The sequence below is a fragment of the Peromyscus californicus genome, unplaced genomic scaffold (assembly GCF_007827085.1).
Source record: "Peromyscus californicus insignis strain IS unplaced genomic scaffold, ASM782708v3 Scaffold_7__1_contigs__length_154581171, whole genome shotgun sequence".
Classification (NCBI taxonomy): Eukaryota; Metazoa; Chordata; class Mammalia; order Rodentia; family Cricetidae; genus Peromyscus; species Peromyscus californicus.
The window spans coordinates 86,716,099-86,729,942 of record NW_026294595.1 but is presented as its reverse complement, the minus strand read 5'-3'; the positions used below and the strand labels follow the sequence as shown (position 1 = coordinate 86,729,942).

Here is a 13,844-nt window from a genome sequence, read left to right as displayed (position 1 = left end):
CAGTCACATCTGTACCACTGTCTAGGATACTGTATTAAAGGGTAAGCTTGTGAGTGGAAACACTTACGGACGCATATTAAGTAGGTCCTGGAATCCTTCCATTGACTTGACCTTCTGCCCCCGGGATGCCAAGTATTTATCCTTGGTCCAAGTCATGTGTACCTTCTCCTGGTACGTTTCTGTCTCTTCATCCTCATCAGAACCGATGCTAGTTAAGCGTAGCATTGAGTTTCGATCTTTCACCAGCTGTGCCTGGGGAAGGTCAAACAGTTACTCTTCCTGTTCTTTTCCTCATGCTTTAACTGACTGGGAAGGACAGCAAGCTCTCACCTCTCTGTCGCGCTCTGTCTTGGAGAGGCGCATGTGCCGCAGCATCTGGGACCTCTGCTCCATCATCAGGGTGCGCTCGTACGTATAGGCAGATATGTCACTGTCATGCTGTCACGGACACACACAAAGTAGGCACACAGAACAAAGACATGTTAACTACACATTTTTATTTTCACACGCTGACCAATTCAGAAAAACTGTCACCATATCAACCTTTCACTCCTATTCTGTTCAGTCTTGAGATATAAGGACACATGGTTTGGGGGGTGTAGATAAAATACAGAGTCACTAAGTATTTTCTATAATTTAATCATATTTGTTTCCTTGAAACAAAACACTGTAGTTTGTATTTTCCACATAAAACTAGTGTGATTTTTTTTATAATTTATTTATTTTTATTTTATGTGCATTGGCATTTTGCCTGCATGTACGTCGGTATGATGGTGTCAGATTTTGGAGTTATAGACAGTTGTTAGCTGCCATGTGGGTGCTGGGAACTGAACCCGAGTCCTCTGGAAGAGCAGTCGGTGCTCTTAATCACTGAGCCATCTCTCCAGCCCACTAGTGTGAATTTTTTTAACATGAATTAAATAAACATATTAAGCATCTAAGAATTTGGTGTGTGTGTATATATATATATGCACATATGCATATATATGTATACATATATATGAGCTGTGTAACAAATAACAAAGCAAATAAAAAGCAACCCCAGGGTCAGGAAGATGATTCAGTGGGTAAAGGCATTTGCTGCCAAGTCTGATGCCTCAAATTTGGGTCCAGAGACTCACATGATAGAAGGAAAGAACTGACTCCTGTAAGTTGTCCTCTGACTTATGCACGCATGCACGCGCACACACACATGCAATGTAATAAAAATTTAGATAGTTTTATAAAGAAAGCAAAAAAAAAAATATCAATCTCAAACATTTATGCATCCTACTTACTTAGGTCAATAAATTAGGGTTTTGTTAGGCTTAAGGGGTTAAACCACACATTTATAACTGAGTAATATCCCAGACTAGATTCTAGGGAGAGAGCTGGGGTTGAGGGAGTGGTGTTCTGTTCTATTTCAAACTCCACTTCCTCACCATCTCCACCACTTCCACTTCTGCCTCAATGCGCAGATGGTACAGGAAGGTGGCCAGGTCCTTCTTCATCTGGATACTGTTGTCTTCGAGCTGGGCCACTGTGAAGATCCTTATGCTGCATTTTCTCCATACCTGATGGAATACCACGTGTACATGGAAAATTAGGTGCAAGAAGGAAAAAAGTGATTTCCTAAAACGAGACATTTGTGCCTAGAATGACCTTGGTGTAGTGTCAAGTATTTTGTTCCTTGCCTCCTGCTTGATTCATTTTTTTTTTTTTTTTTTTTTTTTTTTTGGTTTTTTCGAGACAGGGTTTCTCTGTGTAGCTTTGCGCCTTTCCTGGAACTCACTTGGTAGCCCAGGCTGGCCTCGAACTCACAGAGATCCGCCTGGCTCTGCCTCCCGAGTGCTGGGATTAAAGGCGTGCGCCACCACCGCCCGGCTTGATTCATTTTTGTAGTAGTGTAAAAGATTGACTAAGCAACACATTAAGTACAATCTAAGTTAACACACTAGCTCAGGCTGGCCTTGAACTCTGATCTTCCTACCTTGGCCTCCTGAGTGGTGGGGCTTACCAGCATGTTTCACCATTCCTGGCTCTAAGTTCTTAATTCTGCTACAAGAAAAAACGTGCTCATGTAGTATTGTGAAATTGGTCTTTGTCCCTGACTCCTGGCATATAACTTGTAAAATCCTTGGAAAGACAGAGGGACTGAGGATCGAGCTGACCCCCTATGGTGAATGGTTTAAGTCAGCATGGGTAGAGCAAATAGTGCTTGTAGTCGCCATCCTCAGGATGCAGGAAGACAGTATGTAAGACTGACTATCAATCTGGGGGATAGAATGCTACCTCCAGATAATGAAGTCAGAATTGATTTAGAGGACACCAAGTTGCTGCCTATGGTACACTGGGTGCTTATTCAGACAGCATAACAATGATACCATACAAACTTATCAGAGAATGAGCATATATTGGTATGATATGTACAACATACACATATTTATCCCTGAGACTGATGCATTCCCTTTTTTTTTTTTTTGCTCTGAACACTCATACGGAATTTTTGTAAACTTGTTGGATTTCATTTACGGTGGATTGGTATAACATACAAAAAAACAAAAAACAAAACAAAACAAAAAAACAACCTAAACCCACTCTACTTCTCATAAGGCTGAAGCTAGGAAGGTGGGATTATGGGACAGCCAAGGATAAGCCCCATCTCTTCAGATTTTAAGTCCCACCACTACACAGTTAAATAATAACAGTACATCTAGCAAACCAGGACAGCACGAGGGAAGGCTTTTAAAGAGAGTGGTCCAGAATACCTTGTGCTGTTTCAGGAGGAAGGGCAATAGCATGAGCATGCCCCCATCATGAACAATCCACCACACATCAATGTTGCCCTCAGAAAATTGCTCCACATTGCTGGGAAAGAAGGAGATGTTTTTAGCCACCAGCAGGGCTAGATGGGCAGCAGTTGTCACTCGAACTGTGCCTGTGGAGAGAAGAGAGGACTAGGATCCACGAACAAGAACTGCTGGACTTTCCTTACTTCCCACCATTTTAGGAAAGGAAGGTAACTCTCATTGACATTTCTTTGAATAGTATGTCCTATTGACATAATACATTACACTTTTCTAAGGGACAGAGGTCACTGTGGGAAGTCTTGAGAGCTAGTAATTGAACGGAGAAACATGGTAGGAAACTAAGGATACTACATATTTAAAGTATGAATTTGGGAGAGTCTCATGAAAGACAATCCTTCTAGTTCCTGTGAGGACATCAATATGAAAAATGACAATAGATGAGACCTGACCTAGACAAATAATGTGAACATAAATGTAAAGCTGGAGAGGGCAGGTGACACAGGTAATTATGAGTTTTCAGGTGGCCTTCTAACAGTGTGCTTAAACACAGCAGTCTCTACTTTGGGATAGAGTCAGGATGACAGATTTAATTTGCTCCCCCTCTGGGCCCTCAGGTCAGGAAAGGAAACATTTTGTACCAATGAAAGTCTTCCAAGCTCGAGCATCTTCACTCTGACGCCAACCATTGGGCCAGCCCATCACCACGGTGTTGTGCTTCATGCCCCCGAGGCCACAGGACTGGATGAGGTGGGAAATACCCTCTTTCAGCTTGGCAGCCACCACCAGCTGGCAGAATCCTTTTACCTTTTCTGCATCCATTAGGTGCTTAATGGTCTGAAAAAGATACAAAACTTCAACTGCATAAGCCTGGACCTTTGAACTCATCATTCCTTTGTTATTGTATTCCCATCTTTCTCCAAATTCTATGTAACTACCTCCACAGAGAGGTCCACAAAGGTAGATGTGCTTCCCTGAAGTGTCATCTTTGCTCTGACTTTAGACGTGCTCACGGCCTATGAATATCTGAGTATCTCGGTAGTAGGCTGTCCACATGTAACTTCTCCTCCCTTTCCTCTGTTCTGCTCGGTTCCTTTTCAGGTGAAGCACTGAACACAGGGCTGTCCAAACAGTGAACACTGGATGTGGTTTCTTTCTTTTTTTTCCTCAAAGATTTATTTATTTATTTCTTATGTATACAATTTCCTATCTGCATGTATTCCTGCAGGCCAGGAGAGGGCACCAGATCTCATTACAGATGGTTGTGAGCCACCATGTGGTTGCAGGGAATTGAACTCAGGACCTCTGGCAGAGCAGCCAGTGAGTGCTCTTAACTGCTGAGCCATCTCTCCAGCCCCCGGATGTGGTTTCTTGATTGGCAAGGCAAGTTCATGACTGTCAGCGCCATACTCTTGTTAACTCTAGGCATGCCCTGACTTATCTTTCATGAAACCTAATCTGATGAGTCCTGAAGTTTCACTTCAGAATTTTCTCAGGTAAAGTTTCCATTTTTCCCTTCTCTTGTTCTTATATTCATTCTGACATTGGAATGGTGACTGTGGACACCTGCATTTACTAGTACTGCATCTAGTCAAGCTAACTCAGAGGTGGTATCACATGCCTATTTACTCTTACCCTACTCCTTTGTTGGAAGGGGAATGGGAATAATGATGTACAAAATGGTTATGATTTGTGTCTCAAAGACACAAATTAAGTCAGTGGTTATCTAGGGTAAGGATCTTCATTTACAACCATATGCTTTTAAAAAAATAATTTTTTTTGTCATTTGGGTTAATGTTTCCCAGAATTTCTAGTTTGAAAAAAAGTATTAATTTTAAAAATTAAATATGGCCAGGCTGTCATGGCACACACCTTTAATCCCAGCACTTGAGAGGCAGAGACAGGTGGATCTCTGGGAGTTTGAGGCTAACCTGGTCTACAGAGTGAGTTCCAGGACAGCCAGGACTACACAAAGAAACCCTATCTCGAAAAACAAAAGAAAAATTAATTCTGTGTGTGTGTGTGTGTGTGTGTGTGTGTGTGTGTGTGTGTGTTAATGCAGGTACCAGTGGACACAGAAGAGGGAGTTGGACTCCCTGTAACTAGAGTTATAGATGATCATCAGCTGCCCAACATGGGTACTGGGAACTAAACTCAAGTTCTCTGCAAGAGCAATATGTACACCCAACTTCGATCTCTACTCTTTAGAGTTTCAAAGTATTTCAATGAAATCCAGTAAACACTTTGAAACACAACTGACGCTTCTCCAAACATCAGGATTAGTCCTTTTACTGACAGGAGCAGAGCACAGGCTTCTTTCTGAACACAGAAGAACCTGTTCAGCAAAGCTAATCCGGAGTAGCAAATGAAGTTTTCTTGACACCATACAAAAGACGGTAAAGAGAAAAGCTACCTCCGCACCACTGTCATCAGATTTAGGAACCTTCTCCACAACTGAACATAAACGTTCAAATGATTTCTCATACTTTCAGATCAGGGTTTGGAATCTAACTGGAAATGATGTTTATTGATAATCTCACGGGTAATGCTTTAATGGGAAGAGTAGACATCTACTCTGGCTCCTTCTGTTTGGGGGATCATAGCTGTTAAAAAGCCAGCACCAAGCTGGAGGCCTAGTTCACACAGGGAAAGGTATAACTCAGAAATATGAGGGCTTCTTGCTTATCTGAACTTAGCTTACAGCTTTGTGACATAAAGTTGAAAAATCTTTAAAAAATATTATTGAACCTTATGTTCAACAAACACACAAATATATTCTTTTAAACTGATTTTTTTTTTTACAGCTACTATACCATTCAAATGCTTTAATGTCCTCCATGATTTCCTCAGCAATCTCTTACATACAGAACAGCTTTTTTTTTTTTAAATGAGACAGGGTCCTGGCTGTCCTGGTGCTCATTGCAAAGACCAGGCTGGCCTTGAACTTACAGAAATCCACCTGCTTCTGCATCCCCAAGTGCTGGAATTAAAAGGCATGCACCACCATAGCAGGCTCAGAAACATTTTAAATAAATAGAAAAAAAAAGGATTTTCCAGCCTTTATTATATGTTAACACAAAAGGTCTACCACTTGGGGAGAGAACCACCGCCCTTTTCTGAGAGTAGTGTTGTCTTCTTGTAGGCCACTAGAGCACACAATGCTTAGGAAATGTGGGTCGGCTGACTGTGCTCCTTACCTGCTCTGCAGCCAGAGCTTCACCATAGTTCTCCAGGAAGTTCCCCACAATGACAGAGCCCACAATAGTGAGCCCCTTTCCTGCCTTGAGCTGGGAGGCAAAGGTGAGGAGGCGAGGATGTTTGACGTGTAAGTCTTCATCCAGCTTCAGCAGGACGAGCAACTGAGGCCTGTGCAGAGGAGAGGGAGCAGACACTTAGACATGGGAAACAGACGGCAACTTCATCCTTTATTCCAGGAGGTCTTTACAAAACATTTAACTTCATAGAAGGATGGAATCAGAGGAATGGTAAAGGAGGGCTCTGAGTTATTTCAAATGTTCTCAGCATTGTCTGAAATTGACCAGTCTTCAAAGAATAACAACAACAAACAATAAATACCTAACAATAGGTAAGGCAACAAGGTTTTGGGATAGTTCAAAACTTGATACCAGTTCCTTGAGTCGCTTGATTTCTTTATCTGGTGACCAAGAAAGCACAGCTGTGTGTGGTAGCAATGTGCAACCACCACTAAGCTCTGCTGACTGCTTTACCTCCAGTTTTTAGTGTGAGGAGGTCCTTCCTCTAGGCGGAGCAAAGCAAAGCGAGCTGCACTGAGGGACAGCCCACGGATACCATCGCCCCATTCTTTCTCAGCCCTGGGAGAAAAGGGAGAAAAGAGGAGCAGTCAATTTATACCACAGTGAGAGGAAGTTAAAAACAACAACAACAACAACAACAAAACTCGGCTGGGCGCTGGTGGCGCACGCCTTTAATCCCAGCACTTGGGAGGCCGAGGCAGGCGGATCTCTGTGAGTTCAAGGCCAGCCTGGGCTACCAAGTGAGTCCCAGGAAAGGCGCAAAGCTACACAGAGAAACCCTGTCTCGAAAAACCAAAAAAAAAAAAAAAAAAAAAAAAAAAAACTCAGGTTTTTCTGAATCTAATAGTAAAATGTGTACAAGGTAGAAGATTAAAACTCATGGTTGTGGTTTATCTACCGTCCCTTACTGGTATGAGGAACTCACTGTGAGACTGACCACCCTAAACCACAGATGGTCCACAAAATAGGCTGGCAGGGTTACTCACTTAACCCCCTGTGTATCTATTCAAAAGCAACTATGTGGAATATCAATTCAGATTAAGAAATTACTTGTGGTTGTAATTTTGAAAATAATGGAAAGTACAAAGTAATCTTTGGAATCAGAATATAATTTATTCCCATTTTTTGGAGGCTGAGTTTTTGGCTGTTTTGACATTATTCAGGATTAATTGCATTTCAGACTATTCCTTGCTTGAAAAGTTTAGTTAAGCTGTTTACTTTGTGTTGTATTTTTGTGTTTATTTATGTGTATGCATCTTTGTGAAGATATGCTCATGCATGTTCAAGTGTCTCTGGAGGCCAAAACAGGTGTCGGATCCTCTGAGGCTGGAGTTGCAGGTGGTTATGAACTGCCTGATGGGTTCTTGGAATCAAACTCCTAACCACTGAGCCAGCATCTCTCCAGCCCTGCATTTTTCTTTTCTTTTTGGTGAGACAGAATCTTGATATGTAGCCCAGGCTGGCTTTGAATTTTCAATCTTCCTGCCTCAGCTTCCAAAGCACTGTGACTACAGGCGAGTGCCACCATGCATGGCCAAATCAGACATTCTTCACCTTTTCAGCAGTGATCCAGGTAAAATTCAGACTTACCCTTGGTACTCAATGTACTTGTAGATCATGCCAGCTATTACCATGGCTACAATGGCATAATACCAGGAAGAAATGAACATTAGAGCTAGACAGATACTCATTCCCATGAAAGAGAGGGCCCTAGAAAATGAAAAACAAAAATATAAATCAACAAGTGTCTTTCTAAGCAGCAAGGAAAGCCACCAGTTCTAGGAGATGCTTCCTGGACTATGGTGGGGCTTGGAAATTTTCCAGTCAATTATAGACAAAACTTATGTTAAATATAATAAAAATAATTATTAGAAAAAACCATCATATGCCTTGGAAGCTGTGGTAATGGCTCTTTCTTTTTCTCTTCTTCTTTCTGGTGCTATGATGGCTCAAACCTACTGCCTTGCACATGTAGGCAGGGCCATCTACCACTGAGCCTTTACACCCAGCCCATATAGAGTGAACCCTGTGCCTTTGTAACAGAGGTGCTTCGTGCTGCTGGACAATCATAAATATAAAGAGGAGTGCTAATGTTATCAGCCACAAAGACAAAAAACACTTATTTGGAAAAGCAGGGATTGAACACAGTCAAGAATCTGAAATGGGATGTTAAATTATTCTCACGTAAGTATTCCTAATATTTTTACGGCATTTAATTCCCCATAAGTGCAGAGTCCACTGTTGAGAAGCTGTCGTTAGCTTTTTTATAACACATAAGAGAAATGGTAGGGAATGACTGTTTTGAGCAAATAAATTATGTAGACAATGTATCACTGAAGACAATGTATTACTGAAGCCTTTTGTGTGCAGAATCACCTTTCTAGCTCTGTGATGAATGTTAAAGTATTGTTAATTTGGGGATTAAGCTATAACACCAAAAATGTTCACCACAACTTTTAACCAATGTTACAGCTCCAAGGAGGATGGGAGGTGTTAAAACCGGTTGAGATACACATTATCAGAACAAGACTTTACCGCGGTACCACAGCTTTTCATTGAGAGCTTTACTGTGTACCAGCATTGCACTTTAGATGCATTACTCCCTGTTATGAATTAGTAAAATGAGATCCCATGAGGTTATATGCATTCATGCAGATTACAGGGCTAGAAAATATCAAGGTGAATAAAGGACTTGGGTTACCTAACTTCACAGCTCACATTCTTAATTACTAAATGAAATTCTGATAACTGTGAGAACGAAAATTGATGAGAATATAAAGGTAGAGATAAGGAGGGATGAAATCCAGTGCTCAGCTAAGAAAGAACAGAAAAGTAGCTATGCAAAGGGAAGGTTTGAACCTTAAAGATGAAGCAGCCTGTAAATAAGCACTTTATGGTTCTGTGGATGTTGTAAGTTATTATAAAGTGATACATACAGTTATGAAAGAATAGGAAAGAAGAAATTCAAGCGACAACTGAACATTGAAATAGTATGGAATGGCTGGCCCATAAAAAAAATTGTAGTGAGAACCCAGAATACCCTAGGTTTCTAGAAAGATGAGGAACAAGATGGAAACTCACCAGTGATAGTAGCGGAATCTGGGCCTCCAGTTGGGGGTTCGGAGTAATGTTTGCAAGGCACATGCCAAGTTCACAAAGAGGTAACACATGAGAAAAAACCTTGAGGAATAAAAACAGTAAGAGGAATTATTATAAAATCATTCTGTGAGGCTACTTTAAATAATTGGAGGCTTCTGTGCTACTAAATCCTATTTATAGACCACCAACCATTTATCAAACAGGAAGTAAACAAACTTAAAAACTGTTCCTTGCAAACCAGTTCATTTTTCTGTTTTCTCTCTTTTGGCCGATGGTTAAAAATCTTCTTCTTAAATTTTTTTTTTTTAAATTGTGTATGGGTGTTTTTCTCTATCCATGTCTGTGTATGATGTGTGTGCTTCTAGTGTGTGGAGGCCAGAAGAGGGTGCTGGACCCTTGGGACTGGAATACATTAAATGGTGAGCAGTCATGTAGGTGCTAGGAATTGAACCCAGGTCCTTTGAAAGAGTAGTCAGTGCTCTTAATCACTAAAGCATCTCTCTGGCCTGGCACAACCATTCTTTACCAAGATGTTCAGGGACTAATTCATATTTCTGCTTCCTTATTAATTCTCCTCCAAGTTTACCTATCAAGTTCTATGGTTCTGCCTATTTCAAACTCTCCAAACCTCTTCGTCTTCTTTTTTAGACTTTCACCCCAGTTCAGGATTTCACTTCTTCCCCCCCCACCTTTCCAGCTCAATACTGTCCTCTTCTAGTCCTCCCCAACACACATACCACCTTTTATTTTTTTTGAGACAGTGTCTCTTTTAATGCAACCTTGGCTGTCCTTGAACTCATTGATTAGATATATAGACTAGATTGGCCTCAAACTCACAAAGATCTTTCTGTCTCTGCTTCCTGAGCTGGAATTCAGAGGTGTGCACCACCATCCTAAGTAAAGATTCATTTACCTTTATGTGTATGGTGTTTTGCAGCACACTGTGTGCTTAGTGACTGCAGAGGCTAGAAGGGGGCACTGAATCCCTGTAACTGCAGGCTATGAAACACCCTCCTTGTCACTTCTCTAGGAACCCTCTCCATTCAGGTGCCGTGTTTCGTGGCCCCAGAGCTTCCCTTTACCATTCTCCATTCATTGTAATATGTGGGGGGAATTCTTGGCTTCCTTATCTACCATCAGTTCCTTGAGAACACACGCCTTATACATCTTTATATTCCCAGCTTGTTACAGTGTCAGGTGGACAGCAAGTCGTCAGTATGTCACAGGTAAATGAATAGATGGCAACAGTGAAATCAATTGCTAATGATTCATAAAATAAAGGCAGGGGCTGGAGGATGAACTTCATAGAGACATGCATTTCATAGAGAGCATGCCTGGTGCATACAAGACCCTGGGTTCAAATGCCAGTACTAAAAAAAAAATAGAAGAAACAGGAGGAAAAGGAGATGGACACAAGTAACTTTACAAGTCATACAGGTGAACCCCTCCTCCTCCCATAACATCAGTCATTTATGAAAGTTAGCCTGACATAAAACTTCTCAGAAGTATTCTCTCTCTCTTTTTGAGACAGGGTTTCACTGTGTTGCCCTGGTTTTCCTGGATCTCACTCTATAGACCAGGCTGGCCTTGAACTCACAGAGATTTGCCTGCCTCTGCCTCCCAAGTGCTGGGATTAAAGGCGTGTGCCACTACTGCCCACCTAGTATTCTTTTAAGGATCTATTTTAAGTGTGTGTGTGTGTGTGTGTGTGTGTGTGTGTGTGTGTGTGTGTGTGTGTGTGTGTGTTCATGAGTGCTCACAGAGGTGAGAGGTGTCAGGTCCCCTGGAGCTATACTTATAAGGGGTTGTGAACCACCTGACATGGGTGCTGGGAACTGAACTTAGTTCCTCTGGAAGACCCAGTACATGCTGTTAACCACTTAGCTATTTTTCCAGCCCCATCTCAGGAATAATTTTAAAGGGAAGTGAAGTCTGTGTTTGGTCAAGTCTGTTATTATCACTACTTTTATATGACTAATGGAAATCATGTTATATATCATTAAGCAACCATAGTTGAAAAGAGTAAGTCGATCTTACATGGAAAGAATTGGGGCCACGAGATCCAAGGAGGCAATGAGAATTCCTAGCTCCGCTATGGCAGCAGTTAGAAGTAAGGCCCAGGTAGGTTCCCCATTGGCTTTGCTGTGACCAAAAACCTGTACACATGAGGAAAAACATCAGACCCAGGGCACTGACACAATGTGCCAGTTTCAGACATCTGAAAATAAGAACAACTTCGCAGCAATCATATATAAACACACACAAGGATTTTGAGGGCCTTCTACTAAAACTCTACATGTCTCAACATTTATGATCTCCCAATTCTTAAGCTGAAAAAGATAACATTTTTCATAAGACCTGGAAAAAAAAGGAAGAGAGCACAACAAAGTGTCACTTACCCTAAGGAATGGTATGATGTTATCCTTGGCAATAGCCTGAAGCAGCCTGGGTGCACCTGTAAGGCTCTGAAGTCCAGCCCCACATGTTGAAAAGAAGGAGCCAATAACAATCACCCATGGGGATGGCCAAGATAAGGTGCCTACAACCAAATTACCTTTTACAGCGTCCCCAAATCTAGGAAAGAAATAAACAATGGAGAAATTTCATCTGAAAACAGCTTTAGATTGAAAACTTAAGATGACAATCACTAGTGAATTTTTCTGGCTTGTAATTTTTACAGATGCAAACTGAGGTAAACATGAATACTAAAAAATATAAAGGTACATAGTTTTCATAAAAAGGGCACTAGCAGCAGGCAAATGGCACATACCTGTAACCTCAGCTCTCAGGAGGCTGGGACAGGAGGATTATGAGTTTGGGGCCAGTTAAGGCTACATTTTGAGTTCAAGACCAGCTCAGGATGCACAGTAAGACCCTGTCTCAGAAAGAAGTTACTGGGCTGAGGGTACAGATGTTACAACACATCATTTGCTTAGCATATTTCTGAGACCCTGGATTCAACCCCTAACAGCACTGTGGAGGGGAAAAAATTAATAATCTGTATTAAGGAAAAAAAAAAAAAACAGTACAGTACAGTTAGAGAACAAGCCAAGCTTCATTTACTGATTTCTCTTTGTAACTGGCAATGAATCTGCTTTAGGGTAGAAACTGGAAAAGTGCAGAAAAACGCAGAAAGAAAAGGCAGGGAGGAAGTCCATAATAGTTTAAAAATATTCAGTAATTTTTATTTTGTCTGCATGCATGTTTGTGTACCATGTATGTGGCTGATGCCTGCAGAGGCTAGAAGAGGATGTCACAACTCATGGAACTGGAGTTACAGACAGTTGTGAGCAGCCACGTAGGTGCTAGGAACTGAACATGGGTCCTCTGTAAAAGCAGCCAGTGCTCTTAACTACTGAGCCATCTCTCCAGCCTCAAGAGATCCATAGTCTTAACTTGTTAGTTAGCATTACACATACTTTGTATGTTTCCATTTATTTATAACATTTTTACATTACCCACTATTCTATTGATATTATTATATGAAATACTGTAATTAATATCTTTATGAACATATATACATTGACACACAAGATATTTTTCCTTGAGGCAGATTTCTAAGAGCAAGCAACTGCAAAAATTAATATATTAAAACATTTTAAGATCACTGACGTGTCTCATTTATAGAAAACTAATACGGAATCTGAGATGTCTCAGGGTAAGAGCACTTGCTGTGCAATGATGAAGACCTGAGTTCCAGTTCCCAGAACCCATCTAAAAAGCTGGTACAGATGTGCATAGGTAAAACAGCATAGTATTAAAACTCATAACAGTAAGGGCTTGAGGGAAATAAAGTCTAGTGTTTGGGAGTAGGAATAAGAAATTTATATATGCTGTTAATATTCTGAGACACATACATATATTTTGTGTTTGATTTCTCAGAATTGCAAAGTTTTTGTGTACTTCATTTACTTCATAGTTTTATGGCTTACAACTGCATTAATACATAATTTAGGCATTCTACTTCTAATGGATATTTGGATTCCTTTTGATTTCAGTCATTTAACAATACTGTCACTATGATTCTTAATGCATATGCATAAACATTTCTGCAGAATATACCCAGAAGTGAAACTGCCAAGGCATATTGACATGTGCAACATTAGGAGATAGTGCCCAGTGAGTTTTCAAACTAGAACTGAATAATTTTATATATGTATAAATTAACCACTGTTCCCTTCCAATAAAACAGTTCAGTGATACACTATGCCTTGTACCCATACACGCATGTACACACACACACACATACACACACGTACACTTTGGTACCTATTTTCTTCAACAGTATTTATAATACCTTGTGCTAGGATTCCTGCCTATAGGAATTCTAGAGCACAATCAAGGGAACGTAATATAAAAATAAGTAGCTACAATACAGTGTGGTAAGTGCAGCACCACAATATATTCAAATATAGTCGATAGACAAAAGGAGGAGTGACTCTACTTTTGGGGTTAAAAAAGGAAAACTACAGGAGAGTTTAGTCTTAAGGAGGATGCAGTGAGTCTTCCCAGGAGGAATAACCAACCGGAGCAAAGGAAACAACATAGACAAAGGTATAGAGACAGAGCACTGTGGTGGCAGTAGGAAGAAGGGAGATTAGTAAGTGATTATAAAGAGAAAAAAAAAAAAAACTGAAGCCCAGTACGGAGTGATGGGATCACTGAGCAGTGGAAAGTAAATAGA

At 40.8% G+C, this 13,844-nt stretch overlaps 1 protein-coding gene across 3 annotated transcripts in view; it reads right to left on the bottom strand.

Annotated features, from left to right (window-relative positions):
* The window catches only part of Slc12a6 (solute carrier family 12 member 6), a 90,563-nt gene that overhangs the window by 5,639 nt on the left and 71,080 nt on the right, over positions 1 to 13,844 (bottom strand). For all 3 annotated transcript variants that reach the window (XM_052722553.1, XM_052722554.1, XM_052722555.1), the window contains 11 exons: positions 11,560 to 11,734; positions 11,198 to 11,316; positions 9,143 to 9,241; positions 7,652 to 7,771; positions 6,515 to 6,619; positions 5,984 to 6,152; positions 3,428 to 3,623; positions 2,748 to 2,917; positions 1,422 to 1,553; positions 331 to 438; positions 68 to 252 (listed from right to left, as the gene is read on the bottom strand). In XM_052722553.1, the coding sequence (XP_052578513.1) occupies positions 68 to 252; positions 331 to 438; positions 1,422 to 1,553; positions 2,748 to 2,917; positions 3,428 to 3,623; positions 5,984 to 6,152; positions 6,515 to 6,619; positions 7,652 to 7,771; positions 9,143 to 9,241; positions 11,198 to 11,316; positions 11,560 to 11,734 (1,578 nt within the window). The remainder of the gene's footprint in view (positions 1 to 67; positions 253 to 330; positions 439 to 1,421; positions 1,554 to 2,747; positions 2,918 to 3,427; positions 3,624 to 5,983; positions 6,153 to 6,514; positions 6,620 to 7,651; positions 7,772 to 9,142; positions 9,242 to 11,197; positions 11,317 to 11,559; positions 11,735 to 13,844) is intronic.